This window comes from Coregonus lavaretus, assembly GCF_964263955.1.
Source record: "Coregonus lavaretus genome assembly, contig: HAP1_SCAFFOLD_4662, whole genome shotgun sequence".
Classification (NCBI taxonomy): Eukaryota; Metazoa; Chordata; class Actinopteri; order Salmoniformes; family Salmonidae; genus Coregonus; species Coregonus lavaretus.
In genome coordinates, this window is record NW_028159310.1 from 1 (window position 1) to 22,516 (window position 22,516).

Sequence of the window (22,516 nt, forward strand, 5' to 3'; positions counted from 1 at the left end):
AACAGGTGTTCAGTCTTCCTAAGGTCAGTGTTAACAGGTATATTGTGTTAACAGGTGTTCAGTCTCCCCAAGGTCAGTGTTAACAGGTGTTCAGTCTTTCTAAGGTCAGTGTTAACAGGTATATTGTGTTAACAGGTGTTCAGTCTCCCCAAGGTCAGTGTTAACAGGTGTTCAGTCTTCTAAGGTCAGTGTTAACAGGTATATTGTGTAACAGGTGTTCAGTCTTCCTAAAGGTCAGTGTTAACAGGTATATTGTGTTAACAGGTGTTCAGTCTCCCCAAGGTCAGAATGTGTTAACAGGTGTTCAGTCTTTCTAAGGTCAGTGTTAACAGGTATATTGTGTTAACAGGTGTTCAGTCTTCCCTAAGGTCAGTGTTAACAGGTATATTGTGTTAACAGGTGTTCAGTCTTCCTAAGGTCAGTGTTAACAGGTATATTGTGTTAACAGGTGTTCAGTCTCCCCAAGGTCAGTGTTAACAGGTTTGGTTAACAGGTGTTCAGTCTTCCTAAGGTCAGTGTTAACAGGTATATTGTGTTAACAGGTGTTCAGTCTCCCAAGGTCAGTGTTAACAGGTATATTGTGTTAACAGGTGTTCAGTCTCTAAGGTCAGTGTTAACAGGTATATTGTGTTAACAGGTGTTCAGTCTTCCCTAAGGTCAGTGTTAACAGGTATATTGTGTTAACAGGTGTTCAGTCTCCCCAAGGTCAGTGTTAACAGGTATATTGTGTTAACAGGTGTTCAGTCTCAGGTCAGTGTTAACAGGTGTTCAGTCTCCCAAGGTCAGTGTTAACAGGTATATTGTGTTAACAGGTGTTCAGTCTTCCTAAGGTCAGTGTTAACAGGTATATTGTGTTAACAGGTGTTCAGTCTTCCTAAGGTCAGTGTTAACAGGTATATTGTGTTAACAGGTGTTCAGTCTCCCAAGGTCAGTGTTAACAGGTATATTGTGTTAACAGGTGTTCAGTCTCCCAAGGTCAGTGTTAACAGGTGTTCAGTCTCCCAAGGTCAGTGTTAACAGGTATATTGTGTTAACAGGTGTTCAGTCTCCCCAAGGTCAGTGTTAACAGGTGTTCAGTCTCCAAGGTCAGTGTTAACAGGTATATTGTGTTAACAGGTGTTCAGTCTTCTAAGGTCAGTGTTAACAGGTATATTGTGTTAACAGGTGTTCAGTCTTCCCTAAGGTCAGTGTTAACAGGTATATTGTGTTAACAGGTGTTCAGTCTCCCAAGGTCAGTGTTAACAGGTATATTGTGTTAACAGGTGTTCAGTCTCCCAAGGTCAGTGTTAACAGGTATATTGTGTTAACAGGTGTTCAGTCTCCCAAGGTCAGTGTTAACAGGTATATTGTGTTAACAGGTGTTCAGTCTTCCTAAGGGTCAGTGTTAACAGGTATATTGTGTTAACAGGTGTTCAGTCTCCCAAGGTCAGTGTTAACAGGTTGTTCAGTCTTCTCTAAGGTCAGTGTTAACAGGTATATTGTGTTAACAGGTGTTCAGTCTTTCTAAGGTCAGTGTTAACAGGTATATTGTGTTAACAGGTGTTCAGTCTCCCCAAGGTCAGTGTTAACAGGTGTTCAGTCTTTCTAAGGTCAGTGTTAACAGGTATATTGTGTTAACAGGTGTTCAGTCTCCTAAGGTCAGTGTTAACAGGTATATTGTGTTAACAGGTGTTCAGTCTCCCTAAGGTCAGTGTTAACAGGTATATTGTGTTAACAGGTGTTCAGTCTTCCCAAGGTCAGTGTTAACAGGTATATTGTGTTAACAGGTGTTCAGTCTCCCCAAGGTCAGTGTTAACAGGTATCTTGTGTTAACAGGTGTTCAGTCTCCCTAAGGTCAGTGTTAACAGGTATATTGTGTTAACAGGTGTTCAGTCTCCCTAAGGTCAGTGTTAACAGGTATATTGTGTTAACAGGTGTTCAGTCTTCCTAAGGTCAGTGTTAACAGGTATATTGTGTTAACAGGTGTTCAGTCTTCCCTAAGGTCAGTGTTAACAGGTATATTGTGTTAACAGGTGTTCAGTCTCCCTAGGTCAGTGTTAACAGGTATATTGTGTTAACAGGTGTTCAGTCTTCCCAAGGTCAGTGTTAACAGGTGTTCAGTCTTCTCTAAGGTCAGTGTTAACAGGTATATTGTGTTAACAGGTGTTCAGTCTTCCCAAGGTCAGTGTTAACAGGTATATTGTGTTAACAGGTGTTCAGTCTTCCTAAGGTCAGTGTTAACAGGTATATTGTGTTAACAGTTGTTCAGTCTTCCCAAGGTCAGTGTTAACAGGTATATTGTGTTAACAGGTGTTCAGTCTTCCTAAGGTCAGTGTTAACAGGTATATTGTGTTAACAGGTGTTCAGTCTCCCCAAGGTCAGTGTTAACAGGTATATTGTGTTAACAGGTGTTCAGTCTCCCCAAGGTCAGTGTTACAGGTGTTCAGTCTTCTAGGTCAGTGTTAACAGGTATATTGTGTTAACAGGTGTTCAGTCTTCCCTAAGGTCAGTGTTAACAGGTATATTGTGTTAACAGGTGTTCAGTCTCCCAAGGTCAGTGTTAACAGGTATATTGTGTTAACAGGTGTTCAGTCTTCCCAAGGTCAGTGTTAACAGGTATATTGTGTTAACAGGTGTTCAGTCTTCCCAAGGTCAGTGTTAACAGGTATATTGTGTTAACAGGTGTTCAGTCTCCCCAAGGTCAGTGTTAACAGGTATATTGTGTTAACAGGTGTTCAGTCTTCCTAAGGTCAGTGTTAACAGGTATATTGTGTTAACAGGTGTTCAGTCTTCCTAAGGTCAGTTACAGTATTGTTAACAGGTGTTCAGTCTCCCAAGGTCAGTGTTAACAGGTATATTGTGTTAACAGGTGTTCAGTCTCCCAAGGTCAGTGTTAACAGGTATATTGTGTTAACAGGTGTTCAGTCTTCCCAAGGTCAGTGTTAACAGGTATATTGTGTTAACAGGTGTTCAGTCTTTCTAACAGGTATATTGTTAACAGGTGTTCAGTCTCCCCAAGGTCAGTGTTAACAGGTATATTGTGTTAACAGGTGTTCAGTCTTCCTAAGGTCAGTGTTAACAGGTATATTGTGTTAACAGGTGTTCAGTCTTCCTAAGGTCAGTGTTAACAGGTATATTGTGTTAACAGGTGTTCAGTCTCCCCAAGGTCAGTGTTAACAGGTATATTGTGTTAACAGGTGTTCAGTCTCCCTAAGGTCAGTGTTAACAGGTATATTGTGTTAACAGGTGTTCAGTCTCCCCAAGGTCAGTGTTAACAGGTATATTGTGTTAACAGGTGTTCAGTCTTCCCAAGGTCAGTGTTAACAGGTATATTGTGTTAACAGGTGTTCAGTCTCCCCAAGGTCAGTGTTAACAGGTATATTGTGTTAACAGGTGTTCAGTCTCCCCAAGGTCAGTGTTAACAGGTAGTCAGGTGTGTTAACAGGTGTTCAGTCTCCCCAAGGTCAGTGTTAACAGGTATATTGTGTTAACAGGTGTTCAGTCTCCCCAAGGTCAGTGTTAACAGGTATATTGTGTTAACAGGTGTTCAGTCTCCCCAAGGTCAGTGTTAACAGGTATATTGTGTTAACAGGTGTTCAGTCTCCCAAGGTCAGTGTTAACAGGTATATTGTGTTAACAGTTGTTCAGTCTTCCCCAAGGTCAGTGTTAACAGGTATATTGTGTTAACAGGTGTTCAGTCTTCCTAAGGTCAGTGTTAACAGGTATATTGTGTTAACAGGTGTTCAGTCTCCCCAAGGTCAGTGTTAACAGGTATATTGTGTTAACAGGTGTTCAGTCTTCCTAAGGTCAGTGTTAACAGGTGTTCAGTCTCCCCAAGGTCAGTGTTAACAGGTATATTGTGTTAACAGGTGTTCAGTCTTCCCAAGGTCAGTGTTAACAGGTATATTGTGTTAACAGGTGTTCAGTCTTCCCTAAGGTCAGTGTTAACAGGTATATTGTGTTAACAGGTGTTCAGTCTCCCCAAGGTCAGTGTTAACAGGTATATTGTGTTAACAGGTGTTCAGTCTCCCCAAGGTCAGTGTTAACAGGTGTTCAGTCTCCCCAGGGTCAGTGTTAACAGGTATATTGTGTTAACAGGTGTTCAGTCTCCCCAAGGTCAGTGTTAACAGGTATATTGTGTTAACAGGTGTTCAGTCTTTCTAAGGTCAGTGTTAACAGGTATATTGTGTTAACAGGTGTTCAGTCTCCCCAAGGTCAGTGTTAACAGGTATATTGTGTTAACAGGTGTTCAGTCTCCCCAAGGTCAGTGTTAACAGGTATATTGTGTTAACAGGTGTTCAGTCTCCCCAAGGTCAGTGTTAACAGGTGTTCAGTCTCCCCAAGGTCAGTGTTAACAGGTGTTCAGTCTCCCCAAGGTCAGTGTTAACAGGTATATTGTGTTAACAGGTGTTCAGTCTCCCCAAGGTCAGTGTTAACAGGTATATTGTGTTAACAGGTGTTCAGTCTCCCCAAGGTCAGTGTTAACAGGTATATTGTGTTAACAGGTGTTCAGTCTCCCCAAGGTCAGTGTTAACAGGTATATTGTGTTAACAGTTGTTCAGTCTTCCCAAGGTCAGTGTTAACAGGTATATTGTGTTAACAGGTGTTCAGTCTTCCTAAGGTCAGTGTTAACAGGTATATTGTGTTAACAGGTGTTCAGTCTCCCCAAGGTCAGTGTTAACAGGTATATTGTGTTAACAGGTGTTCAGTCTTCCTAAGGTCAGTGTTAACAGGTGTTCAGTCTCCCCAAGGTCAGTGTTAACAGGTATATTGTGTTAACAGGTGTTCAGTCTTCCTAAGGTCAGTGTTAACAGGTATATTGTGTTAACAGGTGTTCAGTCTTCCTAAGGTCAGTGTTAACAGGTATATTGTGTTAACAGGTGTTCAGTCTCCCCAAGGTCAGTGTTAACAGGTATATTGTGTTAACAGGTGTTCAGTCTCCCCAAGGTCAGTGTTAACAGGTGTTCAGTCTCCCCAGGGTCAGTGTTAACAGGTATATTGTGTTAACAGGTGTTCAGTCTCCCCAAGGTCAGTGTTAACAGGTGTTCAGTCTCCCTAAGGTCAGTGTTAACAGGTATATTGTGTTAACAGGTGTTCAGTCTTTCTAAGGTCAGTGTTAACAGGTATATTGTGTTAACAGGTGTTCAGTCTTCCTAAGGTCAGTGTTAACAGGTATATTGTGTTAACAGGTGTTCAGTCTCCCCAAGGTCAGTGTTAACAGGTATATTGTGTTAACAGGTGTTCAGTCTTCCTAAGGTCAGTGTTAACAGGTATATTGTGTTAACAGGTGTTCAGTCTCCCCAAGGTCAGTGTTAACAGGTATATTGTGTTAACAGGTGTTCAGTCTTTCTAAGGTCAGTGTTAACAGGTATATTGTGTTAACAGGTGTTCAGTCTCCCCAAGGTCAGTGTTAACAGGTGTTCAGTCTTTCTAAGGTCAGTGTTAACAGGTATATTGTGTTAACAGGTGTTCAGTCTTTCTAAGGTCAGTGTTAACAGGTATATTGTGTTAACAGGTGTTCAGTCTCCCCAAGGTCAGTGTTAACAGGTGTTCAGTCTTTCTAAGGTCAGTGTTAACAGGTATATTGTGTTAACAGGTGTTCAGTCTCCCTAAGGTCAGTGTTAACAGGTATATTGTGTTAACAGGTGTTCAGTCTCCCTAAGGTCAGTGTTAACAGGTATATTGTGTTAACAGGTGTTCAGTCTTCCCAAGGTCAGTGTTAACAGGTATATTGTGTTAACAGGTGTTCAGTCTCCCCAAGGTCAGTGTTAACAGGTATATTGTGTTAACAGGTGTTCAGTCTCCCTAAGGTCAGTGTTAACAGGTATATTGTGTTAACAGGTGTTCAGTCTTCCTAAGGTCAGTGTTAACAGGTATATTGTGTTAACAGGTGTTCAGTCTTCCTAAGGTCAGTGTTAACAGGTATATTGTGTTAACAGGTGTTCAGTCTTCCTAAGGTCAGTGTTAACAGGTATATTTTGTTAACAGGTGTTCAGTCTCCCTAAGGTCAGTGTTAACAGGTGTTCAGTCTTTCTAAGGTCAGTGTTAACAGGTATATTGTGTTAACAGGTGTTCAGTCTCCCTAAGGTCAGTGTTAACAGGTGTTCAGTCTTTCTAAGGTCAGTGTTAACAGGTATATTGTGTTAACAGGTGTTCAGTCTCCCCAAGGTCAGTGTTAACAGGTATATTGTGTTAACAGGTGTTCAGTCTCCCCAAGGTCAGTGTTAACAGGTATATTTTGTTAACAGGTGTTCAGTCTCCCTAAGGTCAGTGTTAACAGGTGTTCAGTCTTTCTAAGGTCAGTGTTAACAGGTATATTGTGTTAACAGGTGTTCAGTCTTCCTAAGGTCAGTGTTAACAGGTATATTGTGTTAACAGGTGTTCAGTCTCCCCAAGGTCAGTGTTAACAGGTATATTGTGTTAACAGGTGTTCAGTCTTCCTAAGGTCAGTGTTAACAGGTATATTGTGTTAACAGGTGTTCAGTCTCCCCAAGGTCAGTGTTAACAGGTATATTGTGTTAACAGGTGTTCAGTCTCCCCAAGGTCAGTGTTAACAGGTATATTGTGTTAACAGGTGTTCAGTCTCCCCAAGGTCAGTGTTAACAGGTATATTGTGTTAACAGGTGTTCAGTCTCCCCAAGGTCAGTGTTAACAGGTATATTGTGTTAACAGGTGTTCAGTCTCCCCAAGGTCAGTGTTAACAGGTATATTGTGTTAACAGGTGTTCAGTCTCCCCAAGGTCAGTGTTAACAGGTATATTGTGTTAACAGGTGTTCAGTCTCCCCAAGGTCAGTGTTAACAGGTATATTGTGTTAACAGGTGTTCAGTCTCCCCAAGGTCAGTGCGAAGACCAAGTTCAAGCTGACGGCCCACGAGGGTTGCCGTGTGCGGAGGGTTGCCGTGGTGACGCTGTGTTCCACAGCCCAGGAGGACTACAGTGAGAACAGTCTGGTCTGTCTGACTAACCTGGGAGACCTGCACCTGTTTAACATCCCTGCCCTACGGCCACAGGTAGGGGGGGGGGGGGGGGGCAGAGGGGGGGGGGGGGGGGTGCAGAGGGGGGGTGGTGCAGTGTGTGTGTTGCGGTGTGTGTGTTGCAGTGTGTGAGTGTGTGTTGCAGTGTGTGTGTTAATCTCTCTCTCTGTCTGTAGGTGCGTTATGACTGCATCCGTAAAGAGGATATCAGTGGCATCGCTTCCTGTGTCTTCACAAAGAACGGACAGGGTGAGAACATGCGCGCGCACACACACACACATGCACGAACATACACACATGCACACACACACACACACACACACACACACACACATGAACATACACACACACACACACACATACACATACACATACACACATGCACGAACACACATGCACGAACACACACACACATGCACGAACACACACACACACATGCACGAACACACACACACACACACACATGCACGAACATACACACACATGCACGAACATGCACGAACACACACACACACACGCGCACGAACACACACCTTCAACCATATTTTTCCCATGCGTGTTTCCTTGTGTGTCTGCCTGTGTGTGTGTAGGACTCTACCTGATCTCTCCGTCAGAGTACCAGCGGTTCTCTCTGTCAGCCAAGGTCATCACTGGGCCTCTGTGTGCTGTAGAGGTGGAGCGACCGCCGGAGCCGCTCAGCAGGTCAGTACCAGCGGTTCTCTCTGTCAGCCAAGGTCATCACTGGGCCTCTGTGTGCTGTAGAGGTGGAGCGACCGCCGGAGCCGCTCAGCAGGTCAGTACCAGCGGTTCTCTCTGTCAGCCAAGGTCATCACTGGGCCTCTGTGTGCTGTAGAGGTGCAGCGACCGCCGGAGCCGCTCAGCAGGTCAGTACCAGCGGTTCTCTCTGTCAGCCAAGGTCATCACTGGGCCTCTGTGTGCTGTAGAGGTGGAGCGACCGCCGGAGCCGCTCAGCAGGTCAGTACCAGCGGTTCTCTCTGTCAGCCAAGGTCATCACTGGGCCTCTGTGTGCTGTAGAGGTGCAGCGACCGCCGGAGCCGCTCAGCAGGTCAGTACCAGCGGTTCTCTCTGTCAGCCAAGGTCATCACTGGGCCTCTGTGTGCTGTAGAGGTGGAGCGACCGCCGGAGCCGCTCAGCAGGTCAGTACCAGCGGTTCTCTCTGTCAGCCAAGGTCATCACTGGGCCTCTGTGTGCTGTAGAGGTGCAGCGACCGCCGGAGCCGCTCAGCAGGTCAGTACCAGCGGTTCTCTCTGTCAGCCAAGGTCATCACTGGGCCTCTGTGTGCTGTAGAGGTGCAGCGACCGCCGGAGCCGCTCAGCAGGTCAGTACCAGCGGTTCTCTCTGTCAGCCAAGGTCACCACTGGGCCTCTGTGTGCTGTAGAGGTGGAGCGACCGCCGGAGCCGCTCAGCAGGTCAGTACCAGCGGTTCTCTCTGTCAGCCAAGGTCATCACTGGGCCTCTGTGTGCTGTAGAGGTGCAGCGACCGCCGGAGCCGCTCAGCAGGTCAGTACCAGCGGTTCTCTCTGTCAGCCAAGGTCATCACTGGGCCTCTGTGTGCTGTAGAGGTGGAGCGACCGCCGGAGCCGCTCAGCAGGTCAGTACCAGCGGTTCTCTCTGTCAGCCAAGGTCACCACTGGGCCTCTGTGTGCTGTAGAGGTGGAGCGACCGCCGGAGCCGCTCAGCAGGTCACTACACACCGACGCATCCTTTACAAAGAGAGACCCTTTGATTGGACGTCTTGCTCCCGTCCTCACGCTTTACATTTTACAGTTACGTCATTTAGCGGACGCTCTTATCCAGAGCCACTTACAAATTGGTGCATTCACCTTATAGCCAGTAGGACAACCACTTGAAACCCCACCTCTTTAAGGAATACCTGGGATAGGATAAAGTAATCCTTCTACCCCTTCCCTTTACACTTTATCTATTTTTTATTTTTTTGGGGGGGTGGGGTAAGGGGGGGTAGAAGGATTACTTTATCCTATCCCAGGTATTCCTTAAAGAGGTTGGGTTTCAAGTGTCTCCGGAAGGTGGTGAGTGACTCCGCTGTCCTGGCGTCGTGAGGGAGCTTGTTCCACCATTGGGGTGCCAGAGCAGCGAACAGTTTTGACTGGGCTGAGCGGAAACTTGTCCTGCACAGAGATGTACGAGTCTTTGTGGACGGGAGCAGACGTTCAACATCATTTAGTTTCGACCTAGCGGACCTAATCTACACTACATGACCAACAGTATGTGGACACCTGCTGGTCCAACATCTCATTCCTAAATCATGGACATTAATATGGAGTTGGTCCCCCCTTTGCTGCTATAACAGCCTCCACTCTTCTGGGAAGGCTTTCCACTAGATGTTGGAACATTGCTGCTGGGACTTGCTTCCATTCAGCCACGAGAGCATTAGTGAGGTTGGGAACTGATGTTGGGCGATTAGGCCTGGCTCGCAGTCGGCGTTCCTAGATCCTTGTGTGGTTTAGGTATAAGACTAATAACCACTTGTTTCAGAGAGGCAGGTAGTTATCCTTTCTTTATAGCCTCCTTGTGCTATTTCCTGGAGATTTGTAATTTTTTTAATTGAGAAACCCCATATTGGATGTCCATAATGGATAAATCTTGACAACAAGACCGATTTTAGAATTCTTCACTAACCGAGTTAACATTCTCTGTAGAATCAAGGAGATCCTTAGAGTCACTCAAACTGTTATCTAAGGAGTAAAGATTATCATAAAACTTTAGTGGTAAAGTCTGATACCAACTCTCTATCCTCAGAGGTTACCCCATTCATCTTACATTTCTGAAGTGTGTCGAGTTCCCCTCTCCTCTTTTCCAAATTAAAAAAATATCTACTGTTCTTTTAGCCTTTTTCAAGCCATTGTTTTCTGGATCTTATGAAGGCTCCTCGAGCCTTTTCCTCATAAAATGTATTTAGTTGATTCTGTAAATCAATCTCATTATGATCAAGATGCTCGATCTCTGTGATATCAGCAATGTTCTTAGAGACCTCAGCTACATCACATCTCCTTCTTTAAGCCGTTTCCCGTAAGTAATACAGGCTGAGCGGATTTTAAATTTAAACAGAAATTAGATTCTTAATCACATTTTTTTAAAATCATCATGCAATAGCAATGAATTATTCAATTTCCAAAAACCACCAGAGTATTTCGTATCATCATTACTGCACATTCTCACAGTCGGCCATATGACTTTATGATCCGTCAGGACTGCAGCCAGTGTTTTTACCTCTACAGTGTTGGGCTCAAGACTAGTGGTGATCACCCACAAGTCGTACATTTTGGAGAAATGTCCTCTGGTCTGATGAAACAAAAATAGAACTGTTTGGCCATAATGACCATCGTTATGTTTGGAAGAAAAAGGGGGTTGGCTTGCAAAGCCGAAGAACACCATCCCAACCGTGAAGCACAGGGGTGGCAGCATCATGCTGTGGGGGTGCTTTGTTGCAGGAGGGACTGGTGCACTTCACAAAATAGACGGCATCATGAGGAAGGAAAATTATTATGTGGATATATTGAAGCAACATGTCAAGAGATCAGTCAGGAAGTTAAAGCTTGGTCACAAATGGGTCTTCCAAATGGACAATGACCCCAAGCATACTTCCAAAGTTGTGGAAAAATGGCTTAAGGACAACAAAGTCAAGGTATTGGGGTGGCCATCACAAAGCCCTGACCTCAATCCTATAGAAAATATGTGGGAAGAACTGAAAAAGCGTGTGCGAGCAAGGAGGCCTACAAACCTGACTCAGTTACACAAGCTCTGTCAGGAGGAATGGGCCAAAATTCACCCAACTTATTGTGGGAAGCTTGTGGAAAGCTACCCGAAAATGTTGACCCAAGTTAAACAATTTAAAGGCAATGCTACCAAATACTAATTGAGTGTATGTAAACTTCTGACCCACTGGGAATGTGATTAAATAAATAAATCATTCTCTCTACTATTATTCTGACATTTCACATTCCTAAAATAAAGTGGTGATCCTAACTGACCTAAGACAGGGAATTTTTACTAGGATTAAATGTCAGGAATTGTGAAAAACTGAGTTTAAATGTATTTGGCTAAAGTATATGTAAACTTCCGACTTCAACTGTAGGTGGGAGGGCATACAGGCTTCATTACACCCAGCTGTTCTTATAAACACAAGATTGTTAAATGGAAACGCACCATCGCAGGCAATTGAGTTTTCAATGCAAAACTTTCTAAATGTCAAATGACAAATAATCACTGGGCAAGTTAATGGAAACAGCTAATGATTAGGTGATTAGGCCTTTCTCTGGCTAAACTCTCCCATGGTGCACTGGGGGTCGTTACCCAGTATCAACAACACAGCGAACTACTGCTCTGATGCTGTTCTCTGTCTCCATAGTGACGACACAACCACGCCTCTCCGGGCCAATGGAACTCACCGAAACCAGGCGGCTGAAGGTACGTAGAACGCTTCTCATTTGGACCTTTCTGCTAACGGTTACTAGCTGGCTGTCAACCAATCCCCTTTCACTTTGCCTCAGTCTGACCTTTAACCCTTAACCCTCAGGGTTAACCGAGGACCCCCAGTGTGGCCTCTCCTCCCCGCCTCCCATCTCCCCCCTGGACTCCCCCCTCAGCATGGCGGACCTCAGCCTGGACACCACCGGAGACCTCACTGTAGAGGACGTCAGGGACTTCCTCACGTAAGATATTTACATTTACATTTCGGTCATTTTAGCAGACGTTCTTATCCAGAACGACTTACAGTTAGTGCATTAATATTAAGATGGCTAGGTGGGACAACCACATATTACAGTAGTTAGTATATTCATATTAAGATAGCTAGGTGGGACAACCACATATTACAGTAGTTAGTATATTCACATTAAGATAGCTAGGTGGGACAACCACATATTACAGTAGTTAGTATATTCATATTAAGACAGCTAGGTGGTACAACCACATATTACAGTAGTTAGTATATTCATATTAAGATAGCTAGGTGGTACAACCACATATTACAGTAGTTAGTATATTCATATTAAGACAGCTAGGTGGGACAACCACATATTACAGTAGTTAGTATATTCACATTAAGATAGCTAGGTGGTACAACCACATATTACAGTAGTTAGTATATTCACATTAAGACAGCTAGGTGGGACAACCACATATTACAGTAGTTAGTATATTCACATTAAGATAGCTAGGTGGGACAACCACATATTACAGGGAGTCAACAGGAAGACTATCTCCCAGTGCAGGGAGTCAACAGGAAGACTATCTCCCAGTGTAGGGAGTCAACAGGAAGACTATCTCCCAGTGTAGGGAGTCAACAGGAAGACTATCTCCCAGTGTAGGGAGTCAACAGGAAGAATATCTCCCAGTGTAGGGAGTCAACAGGAAGACTATCTCCCAGTGTAGGGAGTCAACAGGAAGACTATCTCCCAGTGTAGGGAGTCAACAGGAAGACTATCTCCCAGTGTAGGGAGTCAACAGGAAGAATATCTCCCAGTGTAGGGAGTCAACAGGAAGAATATATCCCAGTGTAGGGAGTCAACAGGAAGAATATCTCCCAGTGTAGGGAGTCAACAGGAAGAATATCTCCCAGTGTAGGGAGTCAACAGGAAGACTATCTCCCAGTGTAGGGAGTCAACAGGAAGACTATCTCCCAGTGTAGGGAGTCAACAGGAAGAATATCTCCCAGTGTAGGGAGTCAACAGGAAGAATATCTCCCAGTGTAGGGAGTCAACAGGAAGAATATCTCCCAGTGTAGGGAGTCAACAGGAAGAATATCTCCCAGTGTAGGAAGTCAACACGAAGACTATCTCCCAGTTTAGGGACTCAACAGGAAGACTATCTCCCAGTGCGGGGAGTCAACAGGAAGACTATCTCCCAGTGCGGGGAGTCAACAGGAAGACTATCTCCCAGTGCGGGGAGTCAACAGGAAGACTATCTCCCAGTGCGGGGAGTCAACAGGAAGACTATCTCCCAGTGTAGGGAGTCAACAAGAAGACTATCTCACAGTGCGGGGAGTCAACAGGAAGACTATCTCCCTGTGTAGGGAGTCAACAGGAAGAATATCTCCCAGTGTAGGGAGTCAACAGGAAGACTATCTCCCAGTGCAGGGAGTCAACAGGAAGACTATCTCCCAGTGTAGGGAGTCAACAGGAAGACTATCTCCCAGTGCAGGGAGTCTGGCTCCTGGTGAACGTTTTTCCCTTTCAAATGTAGAATGACATTTATTGTGTTAGTGGTTTGAGAAGAGAAGTGCAGCCAAATTGATGTGATACGGATTAAACAAACATGTCATTTATGTGGAAAACAAGCCTTTTGAATGTTGTGGAACGTAACGTCAGTAAGTATCCTTTAGTCAAGGACGTGGATGATCCTGTTATATCGGCACCACACTAGAGACAGTATATATGATCCTGTTAAATCGGCACCACACTAGAGACAGTAAATATGATCCTGTTATATGATCCTGTTAAATCGGCACCACACTAGAGACAGTATATATGATCCTGTTATATGATCCTGTTAAATCGGCACCACACTAGAGACAGTAAATATGATCCTGTTATATGATCCTGTTAAATCGGCACCACACTAGAGACAGTAAATATGATCCTGTTATATGATCCTGATATATCGGCACTACACTAGAGACAGTATATATGATCCTGTTATATGATCCTGTTATATGATCCTGTTAAATCGGCACCACACTAGAGACAGTAAATATGATCCTGTTATATGATCCTGTTATATCGGCACCACACTAGAGACAGTAAATATGATCCTGTTATATGATCCTGTTATATGATCCTGTTATATCGGCACCACACTAGAGACAGTTTATATGATCCTGTTATATTATATGATCCTGTTATATCGGCACCACACTAGAGACAGTTTATATGATCCTGTTATATGATCCTGTTATATGATCCTGTTATATGATCCTGTTATATGATCCTGTTATATGATCCTGTTATATGATCCTGTTATATGATCCTGTTATATGATATGATCCTGATATATGATATGATCCTGTTATATGATCCTGTTATATGATCCTGTTAAATCGGCACCACACTAGAGACAGTATATATGATCCTGTTATATGATCCTGTTATATCGGCACCACACTAGAGACAGTAAATATGATCCTGTTATATGATCCTGTTATATCGGCACCACACTAGAGACAGTATATATGATCCTGTTAAATCGGCACCACACTAGAGACAGTATATATGATCCTGTTATATGATCCTGTTATATCGGCACCACACTAGAGACAGTAAATATGATCCTGTTATATGATCCTGTTAAATCGGCACCACACTAGAGACAGTATATATGATCCTGTTATATGATCCTGTTATATCGGCACCACACTAGAGACAGTAAATATGATCCTGTTATATGATCCTGTTAAATCGGCACCACACTAGAGAGTAAATATGATCCTGTTATATGATCCTGTTAAATCGGCACCACACTAGAGACAGTATATATGATCCTGTTATATGATCCTGTTATATCGGCACCACACTAGAGACAGTATATATGATCCTGTTATATGATCCTGTTATATGATCCTGTTATATCGGCACCACACTAGAGACAGACCAAGTGAAGGAGAACAAGTTAACATGAAATATGGAGGTTTTCAAATATCCCTCTGGTGGCCCAGTTGACCTTTTTAAAGAGATGCCATTGGTTGGTAGAGAACAAGATTAGGGCCTTTGATAGGTTGATGCGGAAGTTGTTACAGGAAGTAAACACGGCCACCTGGTGAAGTTAGCATAGGGCTAAATGTGGCAGGTTATGTAATGGGAACAGCTAACATGTAGCCTTTGATCACATGCGACTACGTCAACGATTTTAATTGCCTGATGGGTAAACTAAAACGTCAACTTCTTCTAATATTCGCCAAGTATGGACCAATAGGTTTTTTGGGAAAATGGGCAGGGACACATTGACATATGATTTACGTGTGTGTGTGTGTGTGTGTGTGTGTGTGTGTGTGTGTGTGTGTGTGTGTGTGTGTGAGAGAGCAGTACCGTGGACGAGGTAGAGAATAACTTGAGGAACGTCTCAGAGGAGGACGGATGCTCTCTAGGAATCCTCATCAACTGAACAGGTAACTAGTACACACTATACACACCACTACACACACACACACACACACACACACACACACACACACACACACACACACACACCACTACACACACACACACACACACACACACACACACACACACCACCACACACACACACACACCACTACACACACACACACACACACACACACACACACACACACACCACTACACACACACACACACACCACTACACACACACCACAACACAGTTTCTAATGGAGTGAGGTCAGGGGTGTAAACTTCAGAGTTCAGTCTACATTCCAATAATACTCCACCCCCTGCTCAATAACATCTCCTCTCTCTCTCTCCCTCCCCCCACCCTCTCCCCTCCCTCCACCCTCTCTCTCCCTCCCCCCTCCCTCTCCCCTCCCTCTCTCTCCCCCCTCCCTCTCTCCCCCCTCCCTCTCCCCCCTCCCTCTCTCCCCCCTCCCTCTCTCTCTCCCTCCCTCTCTCTCTTTCCCTCTCCCCCCACCCACCCCCTCTCTCTCTCCCTCCCCCCACCCTCTCTCTCTCTCTCCCCCCCCACCCACCCTCTCTCTTTCCCTCTCCCCCTCCCCCCACCCTCTCTCTCTCCCCCCACCCTCTCTCTCTCCCTCCCCCTCCCCCTCCCCCCACCCTCTCTCTCCCTCCCCCCTCCCTCTCTCCCCCCTCCCCCTCTCCCCCCTCCCTCTCTCCCCCCTCCCCCTCTCCCCCCTCCCTCTCTCCCCCCTCCCCCCACCCACCCTCTCTCTCTCTCCCTCCCTCTCTCTCTTTCCCTCTCCCCCCTCCCCCTGTCCCCCCTCCCTCTCTCCCCCCTCCCCCTCTCCCCCCTCCCTCTCTCCCCCCTCCCCCCACCCACCCTCTCTCTCTCTCCCTCCCTCTCTCTCTTTCCCTCTCCCCCCACCCACCCCCTCTCTCTCTCCCTCCCCCCACCCTCTCTCTCTCTCTCCCCCCCCACCCACCCTCTCTCTTTCCCTCTCCCCCCACCCACCCCCTCTCTCTCTCCCTCCCCCCACCCTCTCTCTTTCCCTCTCCCTCCCCCCACCCTCTCTCTTCCTCTCTCCCTCCCTCTCTCTTCTCTCTGGGGTTGGTCGTAGTAAATCCTGTAAATATCTAGTCTGCTTCCCCCTGGTGGACACATCATATGACCACTCCATTTCCATCCCAGTATGTTGATGAGGGAATCCTTTCCTCTGATCAACTCTAGTGATCTGATGATCTGTTCTAGACCTACTATAGATGTAATATAGGTGTCTGTCTGTCTGTCTGTCTGTCCACCAGGTCTGCTGTGTTGTGGGAGGATCTGGACTTTTCTGGACTACAGACAGACATCATGTGACCGCTACCTACCACCATTACTCCTCCCCTCCACCTCTCCTCTCCTCCCCCCATCACGGCCTGCCAGTACTGGGCTTTTTGGACTGACCATGTGAGGAAACGACTCAAGGACATCATGATGGACTGTTATCTAACCACTAACACACACTACACCCGGTCAGCACGTTTGGATGGACCTGGAATGTGGTTCAGTGTTCTGTATTGTCCCCTTCCTCCCTCCCTCCCTCCCTACATCCCTCCCTACATCCCTCCCTCCATCCCTCCTCCATCCCTCCCTCCCTCCCTCCCTCCCTCCCCCCTTCCCTCCCTCCTCCCTCCCTCCCTCCCTCCATCCCTCCCTCCTCCCTCCCTCCTCCATCCCTCCCTCCTCCCTCCTCCATCCCTCCATCCCTCCCCCATCCCTCCTCCATCCCTCCCTCCCTCCCTCCCTCCCTCCCCCCCTTCCCTCCCTCCTCCCTCCCTCCCTCCCTCCATCCCTCCCTCCTCCCTCCCTCCTCCATCCCTCCCTCCTCCCTCCTCCATCCCTCCATCCCTCCCCCCATCCCTCCTCCCTCCATCCCTCCTCCATCCCTCCCTCCATCCCTCCCTCCTCCATCCCTCCTCCCTCCATCCCTCCTCCCTCCCTCCTCCATCCCTCCATCCCTCCTCCTCCCTCCTCCCTCCCTCCCTCCTCCCTCCCTCCTCCATCCCTCCCTCCCTCCTCCATCCCTCCTCCCTCCCTCCTCCATCCCTCCTCCCTCCATCCATCCCTCCCTCCTCCATCCCTCCCTCCCTCCCTCCCTCCCTCCTCCCTCCCTCCATCCCTCCTCCATCCCTCCTCCTCCCTCCCTCCATCCCTCCTCCATCCCTCCCTCCCTCCTCCCTCCATCCCTCCTCCCTCCATCCCTCCTCCATCCCTCCCTCCTCCATCCCTCCCTCCTCCACCCTCCCTCCCTCCCTCCTCCCTCAATCCCTCCCTCCTCCATCCCTCCCTCCTCCACCCTCCCTCCCTCCCTACATCCCTCCTCCTCCCTCCCTCCCTCCCTACATCCCTCCTCCTCCCTCCCTCCCTCCCTCCCTACATCCCTTCCTCCCTACATCCCTTCCTCCCTCCCTCCCTCCCTACATCCCTCCTCCCTCCATCGCTCCTGTCTCCCTCCCTCCCTCCCTCCCTACATCCCTCCTCCCTCCATCCCTCCTGTCTCCCTCCCTCCATCCCTCCTCCCTCCATCCCTCCTCCATCCCTCCCTCCTCCATCCCTCCTCCCTCCCTCCTCCATCCCTCCATCCCTCCCTCCTCCATCCCTCCCCCCATCCCTCCTCCTCCCTCCCTTCATCCATTCCTCCTCCATCCCTCCCTCCTCCATTCCTCCCTTCTCCTCCATCCCTCCCTCCCTCCTCCATCCCTCCTCCCTCCTCCATTCCTCCTCCTTCCTCCATCCCTCCCCCCATCCCTCCTCCTCCCTCGCTCCCATCCCTCCCTCCCCCCCTCCATCTCTCATCCCCTCATCAACTGTGAACATAGAGGGAGAGAGATGAAGGTATAACTTAATGTTGAGTAGAGAGATGCCTAACACAGTGAAGTATACAGTATTCCCAGAGTACCGGAGCCGTAGTACACCGTATTACCTTTCCACAGTATTACAGTATTACATGTTTTTAACATGAAGGAACTAACCATGAAGGTTTTTCTATTGATGTTGTTGCTATAGATACAGTATGGTTTTTTTTTATACCTCTGATAAAAGCTATTTTATATTGTAGGGTAGTCTGGAGCGCTAAGCTAACGGTTAGCTAACAGTCTAGAGAGCTAACGGTTAGCTATCAGTCTAGAGAGCTAACGGTTAGCTATCAGTCTAGAGAGCTAACGGTTAGCTAACAGTCTAGAGAGCTAACGGTTAGCTATCAGTCTAGAGAGCTAACGGTTAGCTAACAGTCTAGAGAGCTAACGGTTAGCTAACAGTCTAGAGAGCTAACGGTTAGCTAACAGTCTAGAGAGCTAACGGTTAGTTAAATGCTATCTGTCAAGAGCGCTAACTGAACTGTTTTAATAATGGGAGGGGGGGGGGGTCAGGCTGGCTGAATCTCAATAGTCTGAAGATGCTTCCTCTCGCCTCCTCACCTCTCCTTCATCTGCACAGAAAAACACAGGACAAGTGAAAACAGTATGAAGAATATATGATGAGGGAATTAGCTTTCAGGTGACCAGGTCTTTCAGATCAGTGCAGAAGGAGACGACGACGAGAGCTGCTTTACACTGTTGGCACGCCGTCTGGGTGAAGCAGTGTGTTCTGGGTAACAGAGGAGGACGTATCACCAGTCAAGATTTGTTTTAACCCTTTTTTTAACTTTTACAGTGTAAAATATATTTAGGTTGGGACCCCCCCCCCGAGGAGACGAGACAGGTTCTACCAACGATCAGAGAACGTAGAACCTGTCACCATAGTTATCGCTAAGCAGTATTCTGTGGTTGGGTCGGGGGACTTCCGTGTTAAAGGGACCTCATTAGAGGACTGGAACAGAGCAGAGAGGAGGGCCTGTCTTCGTCCGTCTCAATAACTGACCACTCGTAGCCATGGGAACCAGGAACAGAGTCTTTATTTCCTGTAGAGTTCTGATCATCTAGTGGTACTGAAGGAGAATGTTAATAAAGTATTTACTCCTAAACAGCTCTCTGGTCTGGTGTCTGACGGTCTGTCTGGTGTCTGACGGTCTGTCTGGTGTCTGATGGTCTGTCTGGTGTCTGGTGTCTGACTGTCTGGTGTCTGACTGTCTGGTCTGGTGTCTGACGGTCTGTCTGGTGTCTGACTGTCTGGTCTGGTGTCTGACGGTCTGGTGTCTGACTGTCTGGTGTCTGACTGTCTGGTGTCTGACTGTCTGGTCTGGTGTCTGACGGTCTGTCTGGTGTCTGACTGTCTGGTCTGGTGTCTGACGGTCTGGTGTCTGACTGTCTGGTGTCTGACGGTCTGTCTGGTGTCTGACTGTCTGGTCTGGTGTCTGACTGTCTGGTCTGGTGTCTGACTGTCTGGTGTCTGACTGTCTGGTCTGGTGTCTGACTGTCTGGTGTCTGACTGTCTGGTGTCTGACTGTCTGGTCTGGTGTCTGACTGTCTGGTCTGGTGTCTGACTGTCTGGTCTGGTGTCTGACTGTCTGTCTGGTGTCTGGTGTCTGACTGTCTGGTGTCTGACTGTCTGGTCTGGTGTCTGTCTGGTCTGGTGTCTGACTGTCTGGTGTCTGACTGTCTGTCTGGTGTCTGGTGTCTGACTGTCTGGTGTCTGACTGTCTGGTCTGGTGTCTGTCTGGTCTGGTGTCTGACTGTCTGGTGTCTGACTGTATGGTCTGGTGTCTGACTGTCTGGTGTCTGACTGTCTGGTCTGGTGTCTGACTGTCTGGTGTCTGACTGTCTGGTCTGGTGTCTGACTGTCTGGTCTGGTGTCTGACTGTCTGTCTGGTGTCTGGTGTCTGACTGTCTGGTCTGGTGTCTGACTGTCTGGTCTGGTGTCTGACTGTCTGGTGTCTGACTGTCTGGTGTCTGACTGTCTGGTGTCTGACTGTCTGGTCTGGTGTCTGACTGTCTGGTCTGGTGTCTGACTGTCTGGTGTCTGACTGTCTGTCTGGTGTCTGACTGTCTGGTGTCGGTCTGGTCTGGTCTGGTGTCTGACTGTCTGGTGTCTGACTGTCTGGTGTCTGACTGTCTGGTGTCTGACTGTCTGGTCTGGTGTCTGACTGTCTGTCTGGTGTCTGACTGTCTGGTGTCTGACTGTCTGGTCTGGTGTCTGACTGTCTGGTCTGGTGTCTGACTGTCTGTCTGGTGTCTGACTGTCTGGTGTCTGACTGTCTGGTCTGGTGTCTGACTGTCTGGTGTCTGACTGTCTGGTCTGGTGTCTGACTGTCTGGTGTCTGACTGTCTGGTCTGGTGTCTGACTGTCTGGTGTCTGACTGTCTGGTCTGGTGTCTGACTGACTGTCTGGTGTCTGACTGACTGGTGTCTGACTGTCTGGTCTGGTGTCTGACTGTCTGGTCTGGTGTCTGACTGTCTGGTCTGACTGTCTGGTGTCTGACTGACTGTCTGGTGTCTGACTGACTGGTGTCTGACTGTCTGGTCTGGTGTCTGACTGTATGGTCTGGTGTCTGACTGTCTGGTCTGGTGTCTGACTGTCTGGTCTGGTGTCTGACTGTCTGGTCTGGTGTCTGACTGTCTGGTGTCTGACTGTCTGGTCTGGTGTCTGACTGTCTGGTCTGGTGTCTGACTGACTGTCTGGTGTCTGGTGTCTGACTGTCTGGTCTGGTGTCTGACTGACTGTCTGGTGTCTGACTGTCTGGTCTGGTGTCTGACTGTCTGGTGTCTGACTGTCTGGTCTGGTGTCTGACTGTCTGGTCTGGTGTCTGACTGTCTGGTGTCTGACTGTCTGGTGTCTGAATGTCTGGTGTCTGACTGTCTGGTGTCTGACTGTCTGGTCTGGTGTCTGACTGTCTGGTCTGGTGTCTGACTGTCTGGTCTGGTGTCTGACTGTCTGGTCTGGTGTCTGACTGTCTGGTGTCTGACTGTTTGGTGTCTGACTGACTGTCTGGTGTCTGACTGTCTGGTCTGGTGTCTGACTGTCTGGTCTGACTGTCTGGTCTGGTGTCTGACTGTCTGGTCTGGTGTCTGACTGTCTGGTCTGACTGTCTGGTCTGGTGTCTGACTGTCTGTCTGGTGTCTGACTGTCTGGTCTGGTGTCTGACTGTCTGGTCTGGTGTCTGACTGTCTGGTGTCTGACTGTTTGGTGTCTGACTGTCTGGTCTGGTGTCTGACTGTCTGGTCTGGTGTCTGACTGACTGTCTGGTGTCTGACTGACTGGTGTCTGACTGTCTGGTCTGGTGTCTGACTGTCTGGTGTCTGACTGTCTGGTCTGGTGTCTGACTGTCTGGTGTCTGACTGTCTGGTCTGGTGTCTGACTGACTGTCTGGTGTCTGACTGACTGGTGTCTGACTGTCTGGTCTGGTGTCTGACTGTCTGGTCTGGTGTCTGACTGTTTGGTCTGACTGTCTGGTGTCTGACTGACTGTCTGGTGTCTGACTGTCTGGTCTGACTGTCTGGTGTCTGACTGACTGTCTGGTGTCTGACTGACTGGTGTCTGACTGTCTGGTCTGGTGTCTGACTGTATGGTCTGGTGTCTGACTGTCTGGTCTGGTGTCTGACTGTCTGGTCTGGTGTCTGACTGTCTGGTGTCTGACTGACTGGTGTCTGACTGTCTGGTCTGGTGTCTGACTGTCTGGTGTCTGACTGACTGGTGTCTGACTGTCTGGTCTGGTGTCTGACTGTCTGGTCTGGTGTCTGACTGACTGTCTGGTGTCTGGTGTCTGACTGTCTGGTCTGGTGTCTGGTGTCTGACTGTCTGGTCTGGTGTCTGGTGTCTGACTGTCTGGTCTGGTGTCTGACTGTCTGTCTGGTGTCTGGTGTCTGACTGTCTGGTCTGGTGTCTGACTGTCTGGTGTCTGACTGTCTGGTCTGGTGTCTGACTGTCTGGTGTCTGACTGTCTGGTCTGGTGTCTGACTGACTGTCTGGTGTCTGACTGTCTGGTCTGGTGTCTGACTGTGGTCTGGTGTCTGACTGTCTGGTGTCTGACTGTTTGGTGTCTGACTGTCTGGTCTGGTGTCTGACTGTCTGGTCTGGTGTCTGACTGACTGTCTGGTGTCTGACTGACTGGTGTCTGACTGTCTGGTCTGGTGTCTGACTGTCTGGTCTGGTGTCTGACTGTCTGGTGTCTGACTGACTGGTGTCTGACTGACTGGTCTGGTGTCTGACTGTCTGGTGTCTGACTGACTGGTGTCTGACTGTCTGGTCTGGTGTCTGACTGTCTGGTCTGGTGTCTGACTGTCTGGTGTCTGACTGTCTGGTCTGGTGTCTGACTGTCTGGTGTCTGACTGACTGGTGTCTGACTGTCTGGTCTGGTGTCTGACTGTCTGGTCTGGTGTCTGACTGTCTGGTGTCTGACTGACTGTCTGGTGTCTGACTGACTGTCTGGTGTCTGGTGTCTGACTGTCTGGTCTGGTGTCTGACTGTCTGGTGTCTGACTGTCTGGTCTGGTGTCTGACTGTCTGGTCTGGTGTCTGAC

General features: G+C 47.9%; 1 protein-coding gene and 4 long non-coding RNA genes across 10 annotated transcripts; all 5 read left to right on the forward strand.

The window, feature by feature from the left end:
• Positions 1–2,585: 2,585 nt before the first annotated feature.
• LOC311123023 lies at positions 2,586–3,392 on the forward strand. The gene is made up of 3 exons (XR_014612550.1): positions 2,586–2,777; positions 2,866–2,945; positions 2,981–3,392. It is a non-coding gene; the product is annotated as an uncharacterized lncRNA (long non-coding RNA).
• A 254-nt stretch (positions 3,393–3,646) lies between these two features.
• LOC311123021 lies at positions 3,647–6,056 on the forward strand. 4 transcript variants are annotated; one of them, XR_014612546.1, is made up of 5 exons: positions 3,647–3,785; positions 4,552–4,877; positions 5,040–5,235; positions 5,285–5,918; positions 6,000–6,055. It is a non-coding gene; the product is annotated as an uncharacterized lncRNA (long non-coding RNA). The 4 variants fall into 4 exon arrangements; XR_014612544.1 differs by having other exon boundaries at positions 5,040–5,771; positions 6,000–6,056; XR_014612545.1 differs by having other exon boundaries at positions 5,040–5,918.
• LOC311123024 lies at positions 3,826–4,447 on the forward strand. Its single transcript, XR_014612551.1, has 3 exons — positions 3,826–3,866; positions 3,917–4,028; positions 4,176–4,447. It is a non-coding gene; the product is annotated as an uncharacterized lncRNA (long non-coding RNA).
• A 25-nt stretch (positions 6,057–6,081) lies between the features above and the next one.
• LOC311123022 lies at positions 6,082–7,747 on the forward strand. 2 transcript variants are annotated; one of them, XR_014612549.1, is made up of 5 exons: positions 6,082–6,178; positions 6,260–6,326; positions 6,376–6,990; positions 7,131–7,203; positions 7,545–7,747. It is a non-coding gene; the product is annotated as an uncharacterized lncRNA (long non-coding RNA). The 2 variants fall into 2 exon arrangements; XR_014612548.1 differs by having other exon boundaries at positions 6,260–6,990.
• Positions 7,748–8,338: 591 nt separating this feature from the next.
• On the forward strand, positions 8,339–16,673 carry LOC311123020 (lethal(2) giant larvae protein homolog 1-like). Of its 2 annotated transcripts, XR_014612543.1 has the most exons (5): positions 8,339–8,657; positions 11,345–11,403; positions 11,513–11,648; positions 15,015–15,097; positions 16,383–16,673. XR_014612543.1 is itself a non-coding variant. In XM_084197314.1 (4 exons), exons 1-3 carry the CDS (start codon positions 11,268–11,270, stop codon positions 15,091–15,093), a joined length of 351 nt encoding a protein of 116 aa, XP_084053440.1. In that variant the 5' UTR covers positions 10,776–11,267; the 3' UTR covers positions 15,094–15,097; positions 16,383–16,673. The 2 variants fall into 2 exon arrangements, 1 of the variants encoding a protein (XP_084053440.1); XM_084197314.1 differs by lacking the exon at positions 8,339–8,657 and having other exon boundaries at positions 10,776–11,403.
• The last annotated feature ends 5,843 nt before the right edge of the window (positions 16,674–22,516 follow it).